The 25,229-nt window shown below is 41.8% G+C and overlaps 1 protein-coding gene across 5 annotated transcripts in view; it reads left to right on the top strand.

Moving 5' to 3' along the window:
- The window catches only part of gabbr1a (gamma-aminobutyric acid (GABA) B receptor, 1a), a 130,975-nt gene that overhangs the window by 99,327 nt on the left and 6,419 nt on the right, over window positions 1-25,229 (top strand). For all 5 annotated transcript variants that reach the window (XM_086312473.1, XM_086312470.1, XM_086312469.1 and 2 more), the window contains 7 exons: window positions 5,697-5,829; window positions 12,543-12,659; window positions 13,901-14,011; window positions 18,082-18,175; window positions 21,683-21,810; window positions 23,968-24,096; window positions 24,872-25,015. In XM_086312473.1, coding sequence (XP_086168599.1) covers window positions 5,697-5,829; window positions 12,543-12,659; window positions 13,901-14,011; window positions 18,082-18,175; window positions 21,683-21,810; window positions 23,968-24,096; window positions 24,872-25,015 — 856 coding nt within the window. The remainder of the gene's footprint in view (window positions 1-5,696; window positions 5,830-12,542; window positions 12,660-13,900; window positions 14,012-18,081; window positions 18,176-21,682; window positions 21,811-23,967; window positions 24,097-24,871; window positions 25,016-25,229) is intronic.

The raw sequence follows: 25,229 nt of genomic DNA, 5'->3' as shown, positions 1-25,229 counted from the left end.
AGCCTTTTACTTGTTTACTTTGGATTCAAGTGTGTGTCAGTGAAAGTGTGTTTGAATATAAATAAGTGCCTTTGTGAGCACACCAGACATTTTTAAATAACTGTATGTTTTACTCTAAAACTCAACAGAAAAATTATGCTCCAACAATTTTGAGACTTAATTCGATTTTTAAATAAATCCAAAATGTTATAGTGTCAGCTTTTCAAGTGTAGTAATTATTTTGTTTTCATGCTTTACTTAATTAATTGTTTTTAGGTTTTAAAGACTGTTAATGCCACAAAGTTTGGATCTTGAAATTAGCTGTGGTTAAGTCACGCAAGGAAAATCTTCCTTTTAAGATGGAGTTACAGATGAAATGGTCAAACAGCCGAAACTAATGAGGACCGACAGAGTCATGTCTCAAAGATTCAAGAGACAGCTTTGTTACACAAAAGTCATCTGTTTGGATAAAAATCTGTGAAGTCAGAGGAAATCAGATCTTGTAACAACCTCCTGCTGCTCACAGAGACCTCATCACTTACTGTGTTTGCACTCCAAGCGTGACTTTGAGTTTTTCTTGGATTTAAAACAGAGCTCAAAATAATTCTCAGAGATCTTCTTCTCCTTTGAGGTTAATGTAAATGAATGGCATGCTGTGTCTCCAGTTTGGGCATGGCTTTTTTTGCTATCTTGCTGCTGGTTTCATTGTCACAGCTTAAACGTAGCTCTAGAGCAAATGCAAATAAATTCACTTTAAAAAAAACTGCCTTTTGAACTAGGATTTATGAGCTTAATACATGTCTGTGAAGCCAGTGGAGGATATCTCTGAGGTCTCTTTAACATAGTATTTTTATGTTTGACCTGGGTCAAAGTGATTTACAGTCCCACAAGTCCACAAGCTTATCAGGAGATTTACTTATTTATTTTTTTCTTTGGAAAGCTGGAGAGGTTTGTTCTTCTGAGGATCTCTGGCTGACTCGAGTGTGCCAATCAGGCCCTCCTCCACCTTTGATTATATTTCAAAGACAATTTCACCACGGGCTGCTTTCAGCAGCCAAAACAGTGCGAGTCAGATCAAATCAAATATATTCAGTAAGATGTTTTCACAAAACAGGTTTGCACCAGCTGCCTTGTTAGGAGACAAAACTCCAAAATCAATCCACCTTAAAACAACGAATGAGTCAAAAGCAATCACAGACGAGAAATCCAACGAACTGAATCTGACACGTCTGACCTTTCGATGTCTCAGCTGCAGCTACAATAAAGTTCAGCAAATGTTTGACCTTCCAGGTGATTTCACACCTGTAGTTCAGTTAATTTGGTTCGCCTCAAACGGAGAAACAGATGTTTGCTCTTCAGCTGCGTTTATAGAGCAGGAAAAAGTGACTCAGATCTGGGTTTTTTCACTGAGCTGAATTTTAGAGCGTACAAAAACCACAAACAACAAACATGAGCTGCAATAATGCCATATAAACACCTGGGGAGTGAAGTGCTCAGCGCATCATGGGAAGTCCCCCAAAAGCACATCCATCTAGCGGCATGACTAAAGGATGGTTCAAGGTCGCCTGATCCACCCCCCAACTATAAGCTTTTTTTTTTAAAAAAAGGACATTTTGAAGCCTGCTCTTAAAAGCAGAGGGTGTCTGTCTCCTGAACCTGAACTGGGAGTCGGTTGCACAGGAGAGGGACCTGGAAGCTGAAGGCTCTGCCTCCCATTTTAATTTGAGAAACTCTAAGAACACAAGTAGACCTGCAGTCTGAGAGCAAAGTGCTCTATTAGGATAAAATGGTACTATGAAGTTATGATGTTGGCTAATCATTCAGCACTTTGAGCACAAGGAGAAGGAATTCAATTTAACAGTGAGCCAATAAAGAGAAGCTAATAAACGAGACGTATAATCTCTCTTTCAGTTCAGCTCCTAGGACCACTGGATAATAAGGAATTACACTAGTCCAGCCTTCCCAAATGCAGAGTGGTGTGAACAGCACAGATCACATGGACTCATTCCATTCAGACCATTTAGATGTGCATCTTTAATCTGAGCAGTCAAAATGGACTTTATGTGATCAGCCATGAGAATCCCGTGGAGGCACTTACATGTATAGTTAACATCTTCATCCCTGAAACACCCTGTACTGGCTTCAAGCAATATTTGTTACGAGAGAAAAAAACCAGAACCATTTTTCAAAGGTCAAAGAGGCCATCTTATAAACATGGATGTAGTATTTGCCATGCTTTATTTCTGTTGCTTCAAATAAAGCTGCAAAGCATTCAGAGTTTGGGCGAAATTATAGTTTAAGATAGTTTAAAGCACCGGTCCCCAACCTTTTTTGCACCACGGACCGGTTTATGCCCGACAATATTTTCACAGACCGGCCTTTAAGGTGTCGCGGATAAAAACAACAAAATAAAACCAGTACCGGTACCAAAAAAAAGAAGATTTATTCATAACACACGTGAAAAGACCCAGGAAAACCGAGTAAACGATAAAAACGATAACAAAATAACTGAAAACCGATAAAAACCCTGAAAAGCAGACATTTCACACCTGAGCCTCAACTCTCGCGGCCCGGTACCAAATGACTCACGGACCAGTACCGGTCCGAGACCCGGGGGTTGGGGACCACTGGTTTAAAGGACATAGGTCTTAAAGCTGAAGCGCCTGCATTCTTTTTCATATATTCCACCCTGGCTGAAAAAAGCTTCCAGTAGAATCGAGAGAGAACAGCCCTCAGCTCATTGACTCTTTGACCTCAGTAAACACTTGGCTGATGACTTTATGCGCTCAATCGCAACTTTCAGGATATAAAAAAATCAACATGGAGTACATTTTATAACGCTTTGGTAATTATTACAGTCAGGAAGGAGAATTAGCCAATGAGCTTCCTGCATCCTTGGTCTCACAGTCAGATCCATCTGTTGTCATGTTTGGTTTTGAAATACAGTCAGATTAAAGTTTATTCTCAGACTCAGTGTCACAGTGGCTGCACACATTTTTATATATAGTGTATGTTCCAATAACTTACTGCTGTGAGGTTGGCATGTACTTGGTAGTTTACAGTTTTCACCTGAAGTAAAGTCATTATTGTGTTTTCTGGAACCTTTCAAACATCGTCCAACGAACTGATTCTGCTTTCAGGAAAGAGACTGAAAAGCTACTGATTTTCAGTGTTTTCTTGCTCTGAGCACCACAAGGCAAATACAATTTATTTCCATTACATTCATCGGAAGGCAGACATCTCTACACGATCTCCAATACTGGGAAACACAGCACTACAGGCAACAGGAAAAATACTTATATTTGATTAGTGGTTAACATTTCTTGTAAGGGATTTGCATCCTGAAACCCTGGATATTTGTTTCATTGGTTCTGGCCCAGTTCTGGTTGGCACAGGCTTTTTTTAAGCAAACGACAAAGTCATACTGACTCATTAAATGGGTAATTTTGCATTAGCGCAGGATACAGAAACCAAATTGTGGTGACTGACAGCAGGCTGTGCAGCACTCTAATGCTTCTGATCTATATATTTATGCTCCCTGGTGTCACATACATCACATACTGTTATCGTGTGAGAGCAGTCATGCAGAGATAAAAATCGAGCACAGAAGGGGAAAAAATGACAGTTTTTCTTCCAACACTGGCCTCAATCAATCATAATTCAAAGCAGCAGTTCAACGCTGTGCATAATAAAAGGAGAAAGCAACACTTCATGTCAGAGAATAACCCCCGCAGCACCTCATACGTCAATGGTATATAACAGACTGAAAGGTTACTTCAGATGTTCTAGCATTCGTTAGCGAGTCAGAGAGTGTACATGTGAATGTATGTTTGTATGCGCTCTACATGAGTGTGGAGCTGTGCTGTAAATAAGCAGTGCGGCCCCCCGGGGATGTGCAAGGGCAGGTCAATGGGATAAAAGAGTCAAACGTGCACACTCTGCTGCAGGGGATCGGCAGCCTGAGCAGAATATATTAAAAACTCTTAAATTGAAACTAAATCTCTTCTTGGGAACATTATAATGCTGAGAAGGTCCCTGGAGGAATTTAAATAAACACATTGTCTTGAACAGAGAGAAATCACTGTGCCTGTTTTTTCTTCTTGATTGTCCATTTAGCTCCTGTCTCTTCTCCCACACTCACTATCGTTTTTAAATATGACTGCTGCAGCTGCAGTGCAGAGGCAAAACTTTCATCTGATTTTTCAAAGCAGGGTGTAGACCACGGAGAGCTTAAAGACACTGTGCAGCTTCCAGAAAACTATTGTTATTAGTCGTATTCAGCAGTGTTGCCTGCATTTGGGTGCAGCTTATGCTCACATGCAGTGTGTGTGCTAGCACCGATTACACTATCCTACTCTTAGGCTCCACTGTTTTATATTGACTACTGGATGCCATGTATGTTGTATAACTGGGAAACCAACAAATGCAGAAATGTGATGTCTACACATGCAGACATCACATTCTGGGTTGTCTAGACCACACTACTAAATTTTGCTCTACAAGGGCCTGATATACACTTACGAGGACATTATGCTGCCACTGTTCTATCAAAATTTAAAACGAATGAGCTCATATGTGGATATCAGGCCCTTGGAGCGCAAAATTTGGTAAAAAGATAATTCTTTGTTTTTACATTCATCAGGTCCCAATCAGCCGAAATAGCAAAGAGACATTAAATATGCATGTCATGAAAGAGTTCGGGTCTTAGGAGGTTATTGTACTTTATATTGTAAGGTACAAGACCCTACAGTAATACAAAGAAAACCCCATCAATCAAACAATCCCTTTTGAGCAAGCACATGGCAACAGTGGGAAGGAAAAACTCCCTTTTAACAGGAAGAAACATCCAGCGGAACCAGGCTCAGAGATGGGCGGCCGTCTGCCGTGACCGGTAGGGGGCGAGGGGAGGAAGACGGGACAAAAGCCATGCTGTGGAGGGAAGATCTGAGTTTTTAAGCTGAACAGTCTGTTCACACACTGGCAATAAAAAGTGTTTACTTCATGAAAGAGAGGTAAATAGTGCACCTCCACGGGGAATGTTTGCTACTGTGGCAAATGTTAAACTCTGTTTAGAAGGTTATTGAATTAAATCCCCTCAACTAAATCAGACAGTACTCAACTGTTAGATTTTTACAGGTATCTGTGATCCCTAGGAAGTGAGTCATTCTCTCTTTGGCAATCTTTCCTGTGAAGATACAGCAAGAAAACACCCTGACCTTTTGTGTTTGTGTGTTTGTGATAAAAACCTCTACAAAGCAGACTAATGATTTTTCCTGTATTTTATCCATCTAATGCCGTGCACACAACAAATAACCTTTTTTTCTTTGTGGCTGTATGGTGAAAAAATGCCTCACCTAAAATTGTCCTCTTGCACTGCTCACAGAAGATAGGATGTCGCCTTCTGTCTGCACTAATTAGACTAATGAGTGCCAATCACACATCAAAGGAGATGCCCGGGGAGGAAGAGTGTTTCTATATTTGGACCTTCTCAGTGTGATGAACACGCCAGGAGACCGTCCAAACAAGCAAATCAGGATGATAACATTTTAATTTAAAAAAACCTACAAAAAAAGGATGAGCTTTCTTGGAGCTCGCAACAAAACAATTATCGCCTGCTTACAAATTCATTGAATCTACCTTTAAGCTGAAACATGTTTTTTCTTATTGTGTTTTTTTCTCTTTATTTGTGTTCCTGTGTGAATCTGTTACAATTTCAGGTACATCCAGAACTCACAGCCCTACCTGAACAACATGACAGCGGTGGGCTGCATGATGGCGCTCGCTGCTGTGTTCCCGCTGGGGATTGATGGTCACCATGTCCAGAAGTCTCAGTTCCCCGTCGTCTGCCAGGTAACAAAGAAAACGACACAGGGAGGGAAGGGCAAGTAGTAGCCAGAAGTGAAGAGGAGTAATCGTGTTATTGTAGCTACAAATATATTTTTCTAGTGATGTGATACCAGTAGCTGAGAACTTGATAAGCATCAACAAGACACATTATTGGACTGAAAAATGAGGCCAAAAACTTTCTTGAGTGGCTCCAAAAGTAAAACAATCCTCATGGACTTTAAATGCCCAACTTTATATCAGAAGTGCACAAAAGTAGCTCAGGACTCTATAGTTAATTTACAGCTTCATAACTGTATGTGTGAGGGGTGCAGGGGATATATATTTTTAATGTTCCTTTTATTAAGGCTTAAAGTTCACGTGTGCTTTGACAGACGGGTCGATGTTTCCTCTAGAAGCTGTTACACTTCTCCTCAGCTCACTGGAGTTGCAGAATTGAAGTGTTTGAGGGTGCTTTGCATTGTTGCTTCTTTTTAGAGCAGACCAGTAATTTGGGTTGCCGTGCGTGTAATTTTTAATAACAGAGCTTCCAAGAATGTGCTCTATTTTTGGTGAGTGAAATTCTGTTTTAATGTGTGATACTTTTCCAGGTGATGTACTCAGGGAGGAGTGAAAAGTGAAACCAACATGAAGTGGTTTTTTTCTTCAGGCCCTGTGTGTTCTTGTTAAAAAGGGGGGGGGGGGGGGGGGGGAAATCACTCATCTTCCTCACAAAATGAACTGAGTCTCACCTCCTTCAGTCAGAGACATCGATAGAGGAACAGGTGATAAACGTATGGACAGAATAAAAAACAATCAATAAAAACAAAATTCAGCTGGGATGCTATAGTTAATCCAACACATCACCCTGCTAGCATAAAAATTACTTGGTTGGTTTAAGAATATTTTAATTCTGATTGTTGATAACAATGTGAAACTAGTTAGTAGGTTAGTAGTGTCAGGACACGGCCACTTTATTTGGCACACCTGTTTAACTGTTCACTAAGACAAATATCTAATAAGCCAATCATGTGGCAGCAGTGCATAGCCAAGGTGACCTGCTGAAGTTCAGACTGAGCATCAGAAAGGTTGTTGGTGCCAGATGGACTGGTCTGTGTTTCACAAACTGCTGATCTACGGGGATTTTCCTACATAACGTCTTAGATTAGAACTTAGATAGAACTTTATTAATCCCTCGGGTGGGTTCCTCTGGGAAATTCGATTTCCAAAAAAGCACAGCACCGACAGAAGTTACAGAGTTATACACACACACACATATATAAATACAGAGACAATATAAATAAAATATACGAAGGGGATAAATAGAATAAATAGGAATAAAAATACAAGTGAATTGCACATTTCAAGTATTGAGTCTATTGCACTGTTGACTATTTACAAAAGTATTGCACAAAGGTATTGTACAGTGAGGTGAAGAGGCACTACAGCTTAGTTGTTCCCCCCTCCTTTGTCCTCCTGTTTCCCCTCCCTCTCCCCTCCAGAGAGGAGTTAAACAGTTTGATGGCGTGTGGGACAAAGGAGTTTTTAAGTCTGTTAGTTCTTGTCTTGGGGAGAAGCAACCTGTCACTGAACAGACTCTTCTGGTTGTTTATGGCCGTGTGCAGAGGATGCCCAGCATTGTTCATAATGTCCAGCAGCTTTTTTAGTGTCCTTTTCTCTGCCACTGTCACCAGAGTGTCCAGCTTCATGCCGACCACAGAGCTAGCCCTCCTGATCAGTTTCTCCAGCCTGGATGAGTCCTTCTTTGCTGTGCTGCTCCCCCAGCACACCACAGCATAGAAAAGTACTCCAGCAACCACCGACTGGTAAAACATCCTCAGGAGCTTCCTGCAGATGTTAAAAGACCTCAGCCTCCTGAGGAAGTACAGTCGGCTTTGGGCTTTTTTACACAGGTGCTCTGTGTTGCATGACCAGTCCAGTTTATTGTCCACCCACAGCCCGAGGTACTTGTACTTGTTGACCACCTCCACCTCCTCCCCCTCTATCTGAACCGGTAAGGTTTGTAAGGTTTACAAAATGTTCTGAAAAAGAGAAAACTCAGTGAGCAGCAGTTCTCTGGGTGAAAATGCCTTGATGATGCCAGAGGTCAGAGGAGAATGGCCAGACTCCTTGGAGCTGATAGGAAGGCAACGTAGACTCGAATCGCTACAATCAAGTTACGTGGAAAAGCATCTCTGGATGCACAACACATCGAATTGAACAGAATCCCAGTAGAACAGGGCACAGTCCATTTATCAGTCTCACGGCTTGTGCAAAGAACCCTTCCAGCATCCTGGTGGTTCTCCAGCTGATGCTCCTGTACCTCTTGCCAGACGGCAGGAGGGAGAACAGGCCATGGGAGGGGTGGTGGGGGTCTCTGATGATGGAGATAGCTCTGCGTATGCAGCGCTGTTTGTAGATCTCCTCCAGTGATGAGAGAGGGGCACCAACAATCCTCCTGGCAGTCTTAACTATCCTATTAAGTTAACGCTTCTCGCAGGACTTGCAGCTGCCAAACCAAGCTGTAAAACCTTGTGTCAGGATGTTTTCAATGGTGCCTCTGTAGAAAGTTGTGAGGTGAAGTGTGGAGAGTCCTGCTTTTCTGAGGGAGTACGAAAGGGAGGATGACAGAAGAGCTCTGAGATTTAATGCATGCACAGCAGCGGCTGAGAACAAGGCGGCAAGAAGATGATTGGACTAGAGCAATGATGTCAGCACCGAGTTTGACAGCGCGGGAAAGCGAAAGTGATTTAAATAATAGACTAGCAGCAGATGAGTGATTACAGATCTGCATTAATCTTGCGTACAAGCTTCATAGTGGAAAAACGTCGCTTGCTCTGAGAAGGTAGTTTCAGAATTTGGTAAAAACAACATGAAAGCATGGATCCATTCGGTGTCGTATCAACAGTTCAGGCTGTCGGTGGTGTAAAGGTGTGCTAATATTTTCTTACTGGGGAAGCGGTCACCAGATCGATCCAGTCAGTGCAATAGAGCACCTTTGTGCTGTGGTGGAACAGGAGATTCACATCATGGATGTGCAGCCAACAAATCTTTTTTAACTGAGTGATGCTGTCGTGTCAGTATGGTCCAAAACCTCAGAGGAACGTTTCAGGCTCGCTTGTTGAATCAATGCCATGAAGAATTGAAACCAACCTGTTACCAGCAAGGTGTAACTAATTAAATGGCCTGCAGGTATTTTCTCTGTCTTTGAGGATCAAGGGGGAAAAAAACACTTTTTGTCCAGAAGACGGTTTTTGTTATACAGTGCAAGTGGACTAATAACGTGCTCTTTGGGTGTGCATGTGTTATTTTTGTTGAATTACCTTTCACAGGTTATAAATAGGGTGTCACATGGTTTAAATAGCTTTTCCCTCTCTTGTTTCAGCATTTAATTAAAGCTGTCATGTTGCTGCGTGCACACAGGGAAGTGAATTACACAGATATAGTTTTAGTGGCTCAGGGGGTTGGGAAGCATATCTGTAACCGGAAGGTTGCCGGTTCGATCCCCGGGCTCTCTGTCCTGGTCGTTGTGTCCTTGGGCAAGACACTTTACCCTACTTGCCTACTGGTGTTGGCCAGAGGGGCCGATGGCGCGATATGGCAGCCTCGCTTCTGTCAGTCTGCCCCAGAGCAGCTGTGGCTACAACTGTAGCTGCTTCCACCAGTGTGTGAATGTGAGAGTGAATGAATAGTGGCATTGTAAAGCGCTTTGGGTGCCTTGAAAAGCGCTATATAAATCCAATCCATTATTAGTCCCAGATCCTCCAGGATCCTCTTTGGAAAGTTTTACATAGTTTCTGGAAACATGAATTGGAAGTGACTGGTCCAGCTGCATGAGCTCTCAAATCAGGATTGTTTATATGCATCTGTTTAACACATTTGCTTATGTTTTTGCACTTTTCAGATACAGCTGTCAGGTTTAGTAAAGCTCTACCCTTCTGTGAAATTGTGTCTACTTTAAGCAAGCCCACGTTTAGGTGTCATGACGCACGGACAGCTGTGATATTCGTCGCCTGTGGCACGCGCACACCTGCAAACCAGACAGCAGTCAGCTCAGGGTTTTGATCGTGCTTATTTAGCGCATGAAAGACGACCAAAGTTTAAACACTGTCAAAATTCATTAAGCGTTTGAAATGATTTTGGCATTCGTTGTTGCGGCCATGACTTTCTGGGTGTCGGGATGGCACAGACGATGGGATCCCAGCGCTAATGAGGAGTGGGAGTATGTCTCTGTCACCCATGTCGAGCCTGTGTAGCAGGCGGAGATTTCCATTTCTGTCGCTTCTCTGCTCTTTGTCCCTGTCCAGTTATTCCCTCTCATGCTTTGTTCTGCCTCTCTCTTGCACTCTGCCTCTGACCTTCTTCTCCTTTTTTCTGTTCCTGCAATCTCGCCATCTCTTGGGATTCATATTATCTCTCCCCTACTATTGCCCGCTCTCTGCATCTCACCTTGTCATCTATCTTTTTTGCACCCCATACTTTACTCTCCCACTCTCCCCTTATATATCTATCAGTGTGTCTGTCTACCCCCATTCTCTCATTCTCCTTTTTTCTTTTGTTCATCTCACCCTCTCTGCTACTCTCCTCTTGCTAACTCGTCCCTCTCCTCCTATTGTGGATGTGTTGGATTTTAAAGAATGAAAACACAGAGCCATATACAGCTTTAATGGGATTTTCTTTCCATTAAGATAAAGATTTTGTTTGTTTCGTTGTTATTTAATAATGGCTGTGTTGGAATTCTTAACAAGCATCACTTAACTCAAACGTCCCCATGCAGCACAAAGGCACCGATCTCCATATATGAAAGATGCAAATACAGAAAATTTGTCATTATTTTATTTAGTGCTTTAATTCAATCCAGTTTTCTTTATATAAGCAAAAGATCTCAACAGTAGTCGTCTCGAGGTGCTTTATATTGTAAAATAAATACCCTACAATCAAGCTAGCACTTGGTGACAGTGGGAAGAAAAAACTTCCCTTTAACAGGAAGAAAACTAATAGACTGCAACAGCAATCTGGTTTATATGTTTGTGTAGTTGAACACAAAGTTGCAACTATTTCACATTTTTCCAACAGACTGGGATTCTTCTGTGGTTCTAGTTGGTAAGTTTAATACTGGTCATAGTGTTTAAGCTGCTCTGTGCTATGCTCGAGATAGGGCTGCTCGATTATGGCAAAAATGATAATCAGGATTATTTTCACTGAAATTGAGATCTCGATTATTTGACGATATTTATTTAACAATAACAATGTGTTGAATAATGACTTTAAAAAATAATATAAAATAGTGTGCAAATACTGATAACAGTGCAAATGTTTGCAATATAAAAAATAAATGAAAAATGTAAACATCTATGTTTAGTGAACTTTGCAGTGTTGCTCTGTGGTGCAGCTACGACACCGTAGCAAAGTTTACACACTGTGTCTACTTGATCCACGTCTGACTCCACGAACCCATAATGTTTCCACACCACTGAAGTTTTTTTACCTGTCTTTTCAACCAACGGCAGTCACTCTCCTCTCCAAATTACTTCTGCCTAGCTTTCCGAGCTTCCCTCGGGTCCTCTTAATCAGCGGTCCCCAACCCCCGGGCCTTGGACCAGTACCGGTCCGTCAGTCTTTGGTACCGGGCCGCGAGAGTTGAGGCTCAGGTGTGAAATGTCTGCTTTTCAGGGTTTTTATCGGTTTTCAGCGTGATTTTGTTATCGTTTTTATCGTTTACTCGGTTTTCCTGGGTCTTTTCATGTGTGTTATGAATAAATTTTCTTTTTTTCGGTACCAGTACTAGTTTTATTTTGTTGTATTTATCCGCGACACCTTAAAGGCCGGTCCATGAAAATATTGTCGGGCATAAACCGGTCCGTGGCGCAAAAAAGGTTGGAGACTGCTGGTGTAGGGGGCTTTCCTCTCAACACTGCTGGAGATTCATTCACAATTAAAGGCAGTGTGGCTACCGCAGCACCCTGCAGAGGCACACTGACCTCTCTGGTTTGAGCTGGATGGAAGCATCATTACTCTGAAAGCAGAACAATGAACAAAAACAGCAACTGTAGGCTCAGTGACGGCTGTTTGAGCTGTTTTCAAACATTATGGAAACCTAAAAGGTGCATCTGGATCTGACATTAGCCATATTAGTCCTTAAGCTTTCCCGAGTACAAAATCTGCGTGATACTCGGTTGCGTCAGCGCGAATAACTAAAATAGACAAATATAAATAAAATAACGCTCTAAAAGTAAGTGGGACTATTTCCTTTAAGTACTATGTGAAAAAGGACTAGTTTGATTATAATTCTGAGGTGATTATCTCAAGCGGCATCAGATCCTGTGACCTCCACCATTACCGACCTAAACCCAGCTGAGATGGGATGAACTGAAGCGCAGAGTGAAGGAAGAGCAGTCAATAAGTGGTCTATGTATGAAAACTTCTGTTTGGAAATGTTCATTAAGCTAGTTAAGAGAGTGAAGAGTGCAAAGATTACACTAAAAATTGGCTGCTTCAAAGAATCTCTTTGAAGTTTTTTCTTTTTAACTTGTGATATAATTCAAATGTGCTGCTCAATAGCTTTTTTCTTAAAGTGTATAAAATCTAAAAGTAATGAAAAACCTGTGAATGAGTAAACATGTCCAAACTTTGCCGTATCCTTGAATAAAGGTATTTTAAAATGAAAATCCTCTCCTCGAGCCTAATCCTCTCATTCCTCCTTCTCTACTCCACTTTTGCTCCTCTCTGTTCTCCTGCAGTTCCGCCTGTGGCTCCTCGGCCTCGGCTTTAGCCTGGCGTACGGCAGCATGTTCACCAAGATCTGGTGGGTCCACACCCTCTTCACCAAGAAGGATGAGAAGAAGGAGAAGAAGAAGGTGAGCAGGATGGAGGCGGAGAGGAATCGAGGGCGGCTGGGATTAGCCTCTCGGGCATCTCCGGAGAGCAGAGAAAGGATGGGATGGCGGGCACAGGCCACGCGGCGTGTGTGGCACCGGCTGATAAAAAAGTTCTTTAAAAAAAACTGTGCAGCCTTCGTAGTAACATAAGCTTCTGAGGGGCGAGCGTTGCATCATCCACTAGCAGAGAGCACGGATAAGGGTTGGACACACACTGATACAGATACTGTACACGTAAAGCACACATGGAGACGAAAGAGTCTGAGCTCCCGATTCCCTCGTCATCACATTTGTTTGCATGCTGGAGCAGAGTTTGTATCTAGTTCTGTGTTTGTGTTAGTTTTTACCCTCTTTAAAGATAGTGTATCCTGCAGCCAGTAAGATATTGCCAGTCTGTGATGTGTTGTGGGAATTTCTAAGACCTAATCAGAAGAATAAGAGATTAAGCCATTTATGGAATATTTATGAATATGGATGAGTATTAAAGTTCAATGCAGAAATCCAGCCTTCGGGGCTTTATTATTTGAGCCAAAGCAGAACGAATCAGGTTGACTTTCAGTTCTCTTCCTGTCCACAGAAGGGCAATTTGCCAGAGAGCTCAGTGAGAGTATTTAAAGAAACTTTCACAAATGGAGGGGACAATGGGCGCTTTTCAAGTCATTTTTCATGCAACTCAAGTGAAGAGGCGGCCCAGGACTGTGTAATGTGTTTTCTTCTTTATTTTATTCTTCAGTTTTGGTTGTTCCACGCTTGAATGGCTGTTACAATGTTGGAGGTGCTGTGCGTGAGCCAGCATGGCTGAAGTTAAAAAAAAAAAGCTGGAGAGAGGGGGGAGCAAAGTGGGAAAGCTCATTTTTGTTGCTTGTTTTTCGGTTACGGCTTTATTGCTTCCATTATAGCTCAAGTAAAGAATAATAGAATTGATAGCGCTCGCTTCCACACGAAAGCAGTGTCATCTCAGTTTGTATAAACGATGATTTCAGGTGCAAATACGGGCTCTGTAGCCGCACACAAACTCCTGCTGCTTCTGAAAACGCACACTCTGTCAAGACACACATTCGGAGAGACAATTCGTGCCCAGTCATCCAGAAATCACAAGGACGCCTGTCGCATTATTTGTCCTGGTAGTTTGTCTTTGTTTGCGGACCAGCTCGTGATGCCCTTGGATAGTGATGACTCTTGTGTTTCTGTTTGTGTGTCTCTGTCTCCGACTCACACAGCAACACTTGGAGCCGTGGAAACTCTACGCAACGGTCGGGGTGCTGCTGGCTATCGACTTCCTGTCACTCATGATCTGGCAGATTGTGGATCCTCTGCACATCACTAAGGAGGTAGAGTACTAGAGACAGATGAGATCATTTGTGTGTCACCGCCCGTTTGCACAGACTGTGCAGCCACAGCCATCAGTCAGAAACGCAGTAATGAGACGCTCGGTCGCGACTGAAGAATTGTTCTTTCATTTGGATTCATCTTGACTCAAAGAGCACAGTTTGAACCAGGGATAAATATCATGTTTAAGCGCAGATGAGCAGTAGCACTGGAACACTGATATTTAGGACTTTTATATATTTATCCCGGGAGGAGACGCAAATCCTTTGGGAGTTACACCAGGGAGGGCATCCGGTGTAAAAACCTGTCAAATCAAACCGGCTCAGCTACCTGCTGAATAAGGGAGCAGCCAAATGTAGCCGTTATATGTTGATCTGTGCTTGATGTCTGTTAAAAGCACAGGTTACCCTGTGGCATCTCTATTGTGAGCAAGTTTATCCCTGCCTCTCTGTAGGATCGTATGTTTTAACCACCTTTATTCAAGAAGGACTAAAAACTTGTACCCATTTTATTCTTCATACTCTAAATGATGAGCAGCATGCCGTTTTGCTGTTTTGCATACACTTACTACAAAGTAAAGTATTGCTGCCGTTGCTGTGGTCTTGTACTACGTTCACATTATGAACAATAACTTTAGAAAATGGCCACGCGGGCCGGTGCGATTGATGCTAAGCCGCTGTTCAAGTGTTGTAAGAATCATAACTGTGCGCTTGTGATTGGGTCACCCATCATGCTTTGTTTCTTCATACCAACGGCTTCCATTAAATTGTAATAGTACTTTAAACACACCATTAGTATATTTTAAAAAATGGTTCTGTCTGTTTGAATCTTCAGGCTTGCTCATTTTCAGCTCTTACAGTTTAGGAAAAAAAAATCATTTTTTCCCTGTAGTGAAGGGATATGGAGTATTTTTTCACTACAGAGTATACAGAGAAATAGATGTGGTGCCTGTAACATCATACAGTAGTTATTTTGAATCTTTGACACGAGCGTTATGACTCTGACATAGAAACACTGCACTCTCACAAAGCAGCTTCTCTAAAGCAACCAAAGTTTGTATTTATTTGACTCTTAATGAATTTACAATTTTTTATGAAACAAAACTTGACCATAAGCTCAGCAGGAAAGTTTTTATTAATGTATAAACAAACGTAAATGTAACCAACATGGCAGAAAGGTCGTTTTTCCACAAATTTCTGCACACGCTGACTTCTTATCGAAACCACGGGAGGCTCCCCCTGCTGGTCATTTGTAAGACTGCGGGGTAACCGAATACCCATCTTTACTTTTTTAACCGTTTCAATCTACCTTTTAAACTTCTTTTTAATTCTTTTCAATAATAACACAGACAATAATTTTCAGAGAAGAAAAACCTCCCATTAAGGTGCCCTGTGTTACCTGCTGAGCACTACACAGCAGTCAGTCAGTCTGTGTTGAAGTTAGCAGCTAAAAACTGAGGGATATTCCTTAAAATATGTAGCTGACCAAAGTTAAAGTTCAACATAGAGAGGGAACGCTGGAAAACCTGCAGCATAAAGAGATGGCTACATATTCCTTTGCTGCTTTTTATCCCCTTAGTGTCCAAATTCAGTTAATGCTTCTATGTTTTGTGTTTTTTGATATCATAATGAGCCATTTTGATGTGTCACAGTGGGGAAAAATGAAACATTGCTGAACTCACTTTGAGGTCAGAACACATTGATAATGGATGATGTGATACTTGCTTATCCACACCAGCTTGAAGAGATATTAGTTGAACGACAGTTTGGCTGTTTGCTTTGATTTGAAATCTATTAAAATTAAAGTCCAATAACTGGCAATTTAAAAAAAATCTATATTCAAGTTTTACTTTATTTCCAAACTGAATAGTGGCATAACAAGCTTTCTGGTAACCAATTGAATTTCTTTTAGGTCTCTTTTTATTCTCTGCTAACCTCTGAGAGAAATATCTGGCTCTTTGGCTGCTAAATGAGCTACTATATTCACTAGCTAGTTACTAACTGTGCACAGTGGGCTTTTGCAGCTTTCTTGCTAAAAACGGCTGCCTGCTGCAGCTGAAAACAATGCTTTGAGAGCTGCGGCGAGTAAAAACACTGGGGCAAAATACGCTGTAAAACAGAGAAACTGCAGTGTGTGTTTGTCACTGTGAGTCACCCCTTTCATAAAACGAAAACGCACGCAGGTAAATCACTGCTAACATGAAAATTCTGATTTGAAACCACTGCAATGATGGGAAAATTGCAAGTGCTCTCCTCTGCTTCTTTTTACCACCTCACACTTTCTACTCCGCGAAATGATCTGCATTTCAAGAGGAAGAGATCATTTGGAAGATAAGACCAAAATTTATTGCGGAAACGTGAGCATGCAAATTAAAGTTATTTTGGTTAGACTCCAATGAGATGAAACATCACAGAGCAGAGCCACAGATGAAGGGAGGAGATTGGAGTGGATGAGAGCAGGGATGTTGAAACTGAATAAGAAATGATTTTGTCTGTGTAGGAAAAAACGGAAGTGACCAAGACGAGCCGGAGCAGCAGGAATAGCTCGCATCCAGACAAACAGAGACAGAACGTTCTGTTTAAAACCTGCGCAAAGCCCTAAACTCTCATGTTAGTCCTCATTTGTGTCCTCACCACAGGGAACCTTTGACACGAGTTACAGTGGGTTTTTGTAGTGTTGCCATAGAGTGCATATACAAATGGACAGCTCACCAGCTCTCATCCCAAAGTACAAAAGTAAAGCCAAAATATAACTGAAATAGTTACCATCATTTTGCATTGGAAATGCCCAAAAGTCAGCACAGTAGCCCAACCGGCTTCTGGAATGTCCTTCGTTGTCAAAGAACTAGCTTCATGCTAACTGTTTTCTAGACAAATGTTATTAGCTTCAAGCTGTTTGTCTTCTGCACCTACATGCATAATAATACATTGTCCTTGATACCTTGTCTCCACCCACGGTTACAGCTGTGCAAACTCTGGTTGCAAATTAAGTCATTAGTGCAAGGTGGCAGCGTCCTTCTCTCCACATTTTGCCTTTTGTTCTTATTGCCATTGTTTGTGGGTGTTGCACCAAGCAGCAGCTTCTGTAGCCAAAAAGCAAAGCCAAGACAGTGATGCCAAAAATGGGAAAGCAGTCCCTCAAAGTGTCGCTTGAGACTAGCTCCAAGCAGCACGCAAAATGAGCCCAGTAGATTCTTATTATTAAATATTACTAAGACATGCGGACATATGATGGACATTTTGAGTGATAGGAGATGCTACTAGCCGGTGTCTTCAACTCAGCTAATAATAGAGTCACAGACATGTTTTTAGTGTTGGCGCCATTTGAATATTTTTTTTATTTTAATGGCATCCAGCATGGTCCTCCTGGCTGCTCTGATAAACATGGCAAAGGGGAAAGCACCAACTGTGAGGCATTAAAATGCAGAGTTCACAAATCAGCGATCATGATCTCTAAATTCATCTTTCATATGCAGTCCCTGTCTTGCAGATTAGGAATGGTGTTTGTGCTGAGACAGGGTGGTGACCCACACAGCAAAAGCAAACTGACTTTATCTCTTTAGCCTCATTTAGTAGAAAATGAATGTCAGTGTTCAGGAATCGAGACACAGATGTTATTATTGTGTCTTCGGACAGTCTTCCATTTAAATTTTATGTCCTGAATACAGTCCAAATCAGATTAAGATGAGAACACCAGGATACTCAAATGCACGCAAACATACTCATTAAGCACTTTCGTCCTCAGTCGGGAGCAAGCGATTTACAAACCTGCACCACAGTGGATGTAATTACAGTCAAATCTTACATTTGATGGACTTTTAAAATGCTCATATTTCATATTTATTGGATGTCTGATATCCTTTTAATTCAGTGATCTATATCTGCCTGTCGGGAAGGCCCTATTTACCCGAGGGGATCGGTCGCTGAGGCTTATACTTACTGTGCAATTTTGCCCATGCTACTGTTTCATAGTTTCTTATTATCTCCCCCTCTCTGTCTTCTCGCTCCCTTTCCCTTTCTCACTCTCATCCTTCCATCCCTTTTTCCTTTTCCATTGTCTGCCGTGTGAGTAGAAGTTCACTAAGGAGGCTCCTAAAGAAGATTTGGATGTCCTGATTCAGCCCCTGCTGGAGCACTGCAGCTCAAAGAAGATGAACACGTGGCTCGGTATCTGTCCTCTCTTAACAATCTGTCTCCCTATTCTGCTTCACCCTCCTCTGGTTTTGAGTATCTTTGTGACACGCGGACATATGCGCACACACGTCACTGCCGCTCACTCAGAATTTAACAGGTCTCATATCCCTCAGCCCCCGCCGCCCCTTACATTTGAGTCCTCTTTTCTCTCCTGCTTTACTCCCTCTTTGCTTTTTGTCGGCCCACGCAGTCCCTCTCTCTGTCTGTCTTGCTGCTATCTTTCTTAGTGTGGCAGCTCTTATGAAAGTATAATGGTGCTGAAATTCAAATAATGTGGGTCACAAACTGGGCCATTGCCCCATAGCATTTCCCTTCTCTGGGAAGAAAAGATGGTGCTTTAATATCAGGCGGTGTAAAGAAACAATGGACAGTCTGAATAAGTGTTGAATTTTACTCAGTCACCGATTCTCTTTTCTCTCCGACTCTGACTGGATTTCTTTGTATCCAGCATATTTTTCTCTTCAGTATCTATTGTATCAACATTTTTGACTTTACATCTGTGCAGTGTTTTTACTCCTCAAAGGCCACATTGAATTTATCACCAGCACTTGGTGTTAAGTCAGCGTGAGCCCAAAATTTGTAAAACATCCATAAATATCTCAGTTATTTTGCATTAAATATACATAAAATGTATTTGAGACACAAACTAAAATAAGACCGGGGGACTAAAGGCCTTTATCGATGTGTAGCTGGTGATTGATTGACTTCTGCAAGTCTCTTCATATGTTGACATCCCCAGAGAGTCCAAAGCTGTCTCACTCTCACACTGTTGTCACATTTTAACACACACTAGTGTCACTTTCCACCATAAACCGTACACATGTCATGATACAATTTTACCAGGTGAGAAAGCCCAACTAATCGTTTAAAGTCCTCATAAGAAAATCCATGACTTTCATACAGCAGTATGAAGTTTAAGGCTTGTCTGGGACTTTTTTGTTTCATGATTTTAGGTCTCAGTCACACAGGTCTAGAGACCAGGAGGCAGGAAAACCAAAGACATACAGTTTATTCGCCCAGCCTTCATGATTATACCAAATTCCATTAAATTCATCCAAATCGGAGTAGAATTATTCAGTCATTCAAAATGTGATTGACCAAGAAGAGGCTACCCTTGTACCTCAAGCTAGCTTGCATAGCTAAAAAAGAAAGATCTTACTCTGGTAGAAAAGGTCAAAAACGGCTCTTGTAGCTCCCACAATGCAACACAACCTTGCTTGCAAAAGCTAAATCTGAGATATCAGGGTCACAGATTTGCCTCCAGAGGCATTACGCGGCTGTTTTTACAGGATATGTGATGCTTCCTGTTACTAGTAAATTTGCTGTAACATATACAATTCATGGAGAGCTGACTTTAAAATTAATGGAAGCAGTCATGTCACTATGATGGTATCCTGCAGTGGTATCTAATGGCATACAAGCAAAAGCAAAAACATTCAGGGAAACCAAATCCACAACTACAACTTATCACGTCAGCAGTAAAGACCTAAAGGGTGTGCCAAGCTCAGGGACTGTGATGGACACTGATCGATCTTACCCGGCGGGTGGATCTTTGTCTCCAAAATAGACGGACCAGATTTCAGACATTATTTGGATAAACTGGCCAAATATTCAGGATTTAAGTGGCTACTCTCTCGCCTGAAACAATATTAAAATTTAATGACATAATAGCAATCCAAGGACAAAAATTACAACAGCCTCAAGGCCTTCTGTCTCTTATGTTGCTGCTGATCTGAATGAAGCCCATCAACAACCCCCCAGTTTCTCCTCCCACCTCAGCATCCTGGAGACGTTCCACGGCATGTGCTCTTTTTTTCTCTACCTGTCACATTTCAGCATCTCCTTAGCATCCACTTTGAGAAATATATACAAAATAGTCTTTGTGGCTTCAAAAGCCAAAACTCTTTACTGACAGTTTTCTTGGCCTAAAAAAACACGACTAAGGTTTGAGGATGTTTTACCTTTACACACGTGTGTTAATGTTAGGTGGACAAATTTGTATTGCATTAATCATGAAAACTCCAAATGATTTGTTTTAAACATTTTATTCATTAGTTTTCATTTGGTTCATATTTTAATAGCTTTCATTATTTTCTCCGTAGTTACTACCGGGTAAAGGTTATTCTTTACGTTTGTGCCTACAGCACTGGCAAAGGGACAAAACTTGTTGGTTTATGGTAACGGCCTGTAAAAAGTGATTCATTTCAGACTTTCAATAAATGAATAAATAAAAGACATAAACAGGTAAACAACACAAAATGAAAATAAACAAGAAGAACAGCAGCTGCAAACTGCAAACTTAAGAATTGCCTAATAATAAAGAATCCATTTCCAAACACCATCTGAGTCTGAAAAGCAGCAAATGACACAGAGAAACTTCCATTTTTCCACCAGTTTCACTTGATAACAGACTATCTCGCTGTGTCGCTTACACAATTTCAGGGCATTTTGATGTGAAATTGGTCTTTTGGAAATGAGGAGTTTTGCTTCCAATATCTCAGAATTTAGAGGGAACACAGTGTATATGTGACACTTTACAGGGCTATAACTATAATTCAGCATCAGACTGTCCTGACAGCGTGTGCGTGACACTTTCAGGTAGCCTGCTATTGTTCCAAAGTATTTCATTTATGGAGAAGGGACGTGTCCCAAGCAGGGGCGCAATTCCCAGGGGGGTTATGACACCCCAATAATCAGACCCAACCAATATGGTCCCGAGCTGTCATGTTTCACATGTTTGCAGATAGTCTGTGATTTTGTTCATAATATGAATGTGTTCATCTGTTTAGGTTTCTTCAGTCATGTAGTCGTTTATTTATTGAGTGCGTGACCGAACGAACACGCGTGAGATTATGTTCACCAGGAGAATCTTACACTCGAACCGAAATGAAGATTGACTCTCAGAAGCTAATGACCAAACTTATAGCCCCCATGACATCCCAGGAGTCCTACTGTTGGCCCTAACTGTCCCTCATAGTGTTGCATTTATTTAATGCACATGCACATATCCCAGAGTGCAGGGAGACACTAAAGAGTCATTTGGTGATGGCTAGTATTTTAAGCTGTATAGCAACACCATCACACCCTGATTAACACCTAAAGCCTGCATTATGTTCCCTGTAATGATAATACTTTTTTTTTTATCTCTAACTGCTGCTCCTCTGCTGGCTTCCAGAAGCTAGCCAATGAGTAGCAATTGGGCTTTTAGGGAGGAGCTAAAACTGCTTGTTACAGCTCTTCAGCTGAAGAGCTGCATAGCAGGCAGTATGAATATAAATAATTTTTGGGTGTGTGTGATTCAGGAAAAACTGCTGAGTCTTAACATAAAAATGGAAATCAGCATCATATTTAATATTAATATTTTATATATTATATAAATATTTGCACTTTAAACAACTGCCTGCGTTGCATAACGCGGCTGCTCATCTGTACTCACCTCCATCGCCTCACCGTTCTCTCTCTTCCTCTCTTTTCCTTTAGGTGTGGTTTACGGCTACAAGGGTCTGCTGCTGCTGCTGGGCATTTTTCTGGCATATGAGACCAAGTCTGTCTCCACAGAAAAAATCAATGACCATCGGGCCGTGGGGATGGCTATTTACAACGTTGCTGTGAGTCCGTAAAGAAACAGCTCCATCATGCCTAAGCCCATTTCTGGGTGCGGCGGTTTAAATTTTTACAGCTGTCTTGCTTTTGTAGGATGTGGAATAACAAAGTGGCAATAAGTATGGTTTTTATTACTCCGTAGCACAAAATGCCCGCAGTATATCAGCGGGGAGTTAATCAATGCCAGTGGTCCATGATTACTTTGGAGCTGAGATTTTTTTTTGCCTTCCTGAAGTTACTTTCCTGCTCGTTCAGCCAGGTAGCTTGGCCAGCTCTCGAGAGGCAATACGTTACAGGTTCTGGTCGTTTATAAAAGTTAATGTCACAGGTAATTTAAAGGAACTCGGCATAACTTGTGATCAGCGATACGTACATCCCTTAAGTAAACTGCAGGCATCACTCTTTAGCATGCAGGATGTGCTTGTACTGTGGCGTGAAAGCTAATATTATTCAAAGCAGTGACAGCATACACAAGATCACAATTATATTATGCTAGCTTCTGCAAAAAAACAAGTGAGAAGGGGCCGCTGACTTACAGGGAGGCAGGGGAGGTAGACGGGCTTGTTCCAGACAGAGGAAGAACCGAGGGATGACATAAGATAAATAAGGATTATTATGAATGGTCCTGGAATAAGAATACAGCACTGAAAATGAGCACGATTGGTCCATATTAGGCTTGTATTAGTTGCCCATACATGACTACAATGCTTTGTGTACACCTACAGTTGGGAGTAAATCTTTAATTCAAATTTTAGAGTCAATTTAGATTCAACAAGGAAGTTAATATTCATCTTGATCTGGGATTTATATATATGTGTATATATGTATGTTTTTCTCTTAAATTCAGAGCCCCTATTGCATTTCTATCCAAATCATTCTGCTGCCAGCTCCAGGTGCTGCCTCATCGTACCTGCGCTGCTATGATACTCTTATTTCAAGTCTTGTTTGCAAAGTGCAAACTCAAAGACATTTCACGGTGAAGTAAATGTTAAATGAAATCAAAAGAATACAAAGCAGACTGTTACTGCGCAGCACTCAGATGCAAGCCAACCTTATCAGAGTGCTGCAGTTCAGCTTTAGTGCTGGGCATGTACTGCGTGTTGCACAGTGCGGGTAATGCAAAGTGTATCTCTGAGACCACATGCACAGTATGGAGTTATCCCGTCCCATGGCAGCAATAGGTTTAAAAATGCACCCATTTGGGCACTAAAGAATGGCAGTAAAAGCAGCCGTCAGTCATAAACATTTTTCAGCGGCTGTTAATAGCAAGTGAATCATCTTAAACGCAGGCACCTAGGATGCACTTCACACTGGAATAGCAGCCATTATGTTCACCGTAGCCACTTTAGACAAATTCTTGCTGCCATTTCCTGACACTCTTGACACAGACTAACTTTGGAATTGATGTAAAATGTCTGCAGGAGAAAAAATAAAAGTTGTTTCTGTTGCTTTAACTGCCAGCAGAGGTTTTTTTTCCCTGTTTTGATCAAGAGAAGGCAAACGGTTTTTTATAGGTTGCTGTTTTTAACTGACATTTTCCTGCACTGGCCCGAATCCCCATTAATATATGAATAAGAAAGCTCCCTAATGAGCAGCTGCACATTTATCATCTTATACTCTGTGGATATATAATTAATAAATGGACAGATCTCGCCTCATTTATCGAGGAGAAGATTTATCATCCATCCATCATTTATGGTTGTTTATGATGTCATTAAATGCAGCTTTGCGTGACCATTTCGTCCCATGGCTCCACAATGTGAGTCACGTCTAATGTTGCTATTTTATCTTATAATATTCACATTTCAGTTTTATGACGATGTCAATAGTTAATGGCGTCTGCGAGGGGACCTCCTTCCTCTTTGCTAAGTTGTGAGCTCCAGGCCCTGATGAGATGACAATGTGGAGATTGTCAGCACGCTGTTGCCACTTCAGTCATGACTTTTTAATGCTGTTTTCACATGGGAGCCCTCCCCGGAATGATAAACAGATGCCTGATGCTTTTACGGATGTGATTTTCCTCCCCTCTCATCCTGTCGCTCTCCAACTCTGCTTTATTCTCCACCTCCTGTCCTCCAACCCTACCTCCCTTCTTTCTTTTTACATTTAATCTCACTCTCCCCTTTGTTCTTACTTCTTTCTCTCTCTCTGTCTTCCTGCAGGTGTTGTGCCTGATCACAGCTCCGGTGACTATGATCCTGTCTTCACAGCAGGACGCCTCCTTTGCCTTTGCTTCTCTAGCTATCGTCTTCTCTGCCTACATCACACTGGTGGTGCTCTTTGTACCCAAGGTGCTCCTGCTCATGATTGACACCTTTTAAGATCCGCTGACATTCATAGTGAAGTGAAACTGAAGGTCAAACGTTTCAAATTCAGCATCTTTAGGAATGAGCTGCAGCTTGTAGCGCACGACAGTCGCGATCACATTATTCACTCTGACAGCTTTTTTGTTTCCCAACTGCATAAACACGCTTTGACGTTTGAGTGTAGCGCAACATTGGACCGGCTCAAATCATATCTGTCTTACCGTTTCAACATTAAGGTAATAATCTGCGAAATTTCTTGCTGGGAGCTTTTACATTTGTAGCTGCCGTAAACATTTGGAGTAGGAAAAAAATCTTCCGCAACAAACAAAGTGAGACGTTTTACACGTCTGGCAGTGCCGTGGGTTTTTTGGGTTGTTATGAACAGAAGAAGAGCCGCGCGGTGCACATGCTGCAGACAGAAGGAAGAGTGCTGCTTACAGAAATTCAAATTTCATTAACAGGAAATCACAATATCGTCTCCACCCTTTGATTATCAGGATATTTGTGGGAGCTCACTGCTGTGCAGAGACGGCGCAGCAGCGAGTGCTGAACTTGTCACTAAAGTAAAATAAAAGTCTTCAGTGATGAATAATATTTTTAAGCCTTTAGAGAAATGTGAGTGATTTGGCTGAGAGGGCTGCAAATATTAAAGATGTTTTATTACGGGCTCTGAATAGATGCATTATTCATTGGGCGCAGGGTAGCTGGTCTCAGTCCTGATTTTCTTCTTTATTGAATTCCTGTCTCTGCAACGGTCCAGATGCGGCGTCTCATCACCCGCGGCGAGTGGCAGTCGGAGCAGCAGGACACCCTGAAGACCGGCTCGTCCACCAACAACAATGACGAGGAAAAGTCCAGGCAGCTGGAGAGGGAGAACAGGGAGCTGCAAAAGATCATCCAGGAGGTGAGGACGCATTAAACAGATGCACATATCATTATTATTAAATACAGATTCCAGTTTAACCTGGAGTTCACCCGTGAAGGCGATAGATATACTACACACTCGTAAAAAATCATTGTACAGATATCTTATGTAATTCATTTATTATGTATGTTTGTGTGGCATGCTGAGCACTGAGAGTGCTGCCTGTGTGAACATAGATATGCTGCAAGATGTT

Source organism: Aulonocara sp. 'chitande type north' Nkhata Bay, linkage group LG11 (genome assembly GCF_057382095.1).
Source record: "Aulonocara sp. 'chitande type north' Nkhata Bay isolate Kocher_YH1m ecotype deep benthic linkage group LG11, A_spYH_male_GT1.1, whole genome shotgun sequence".
Lineage (NCBI taxonomy): Eukaryota > Metazoa > Chordata > Actinopteri > Cichliformes > Cichlidae > Aulonocara > Aulonocara sp. 'chitande type north' Nkhata Bay.
The sequence above is the reverse complement of the archived record's forward strand: the minus strand, read 5'-3'. Positions and strand labels throughout refer to the sequence as shown.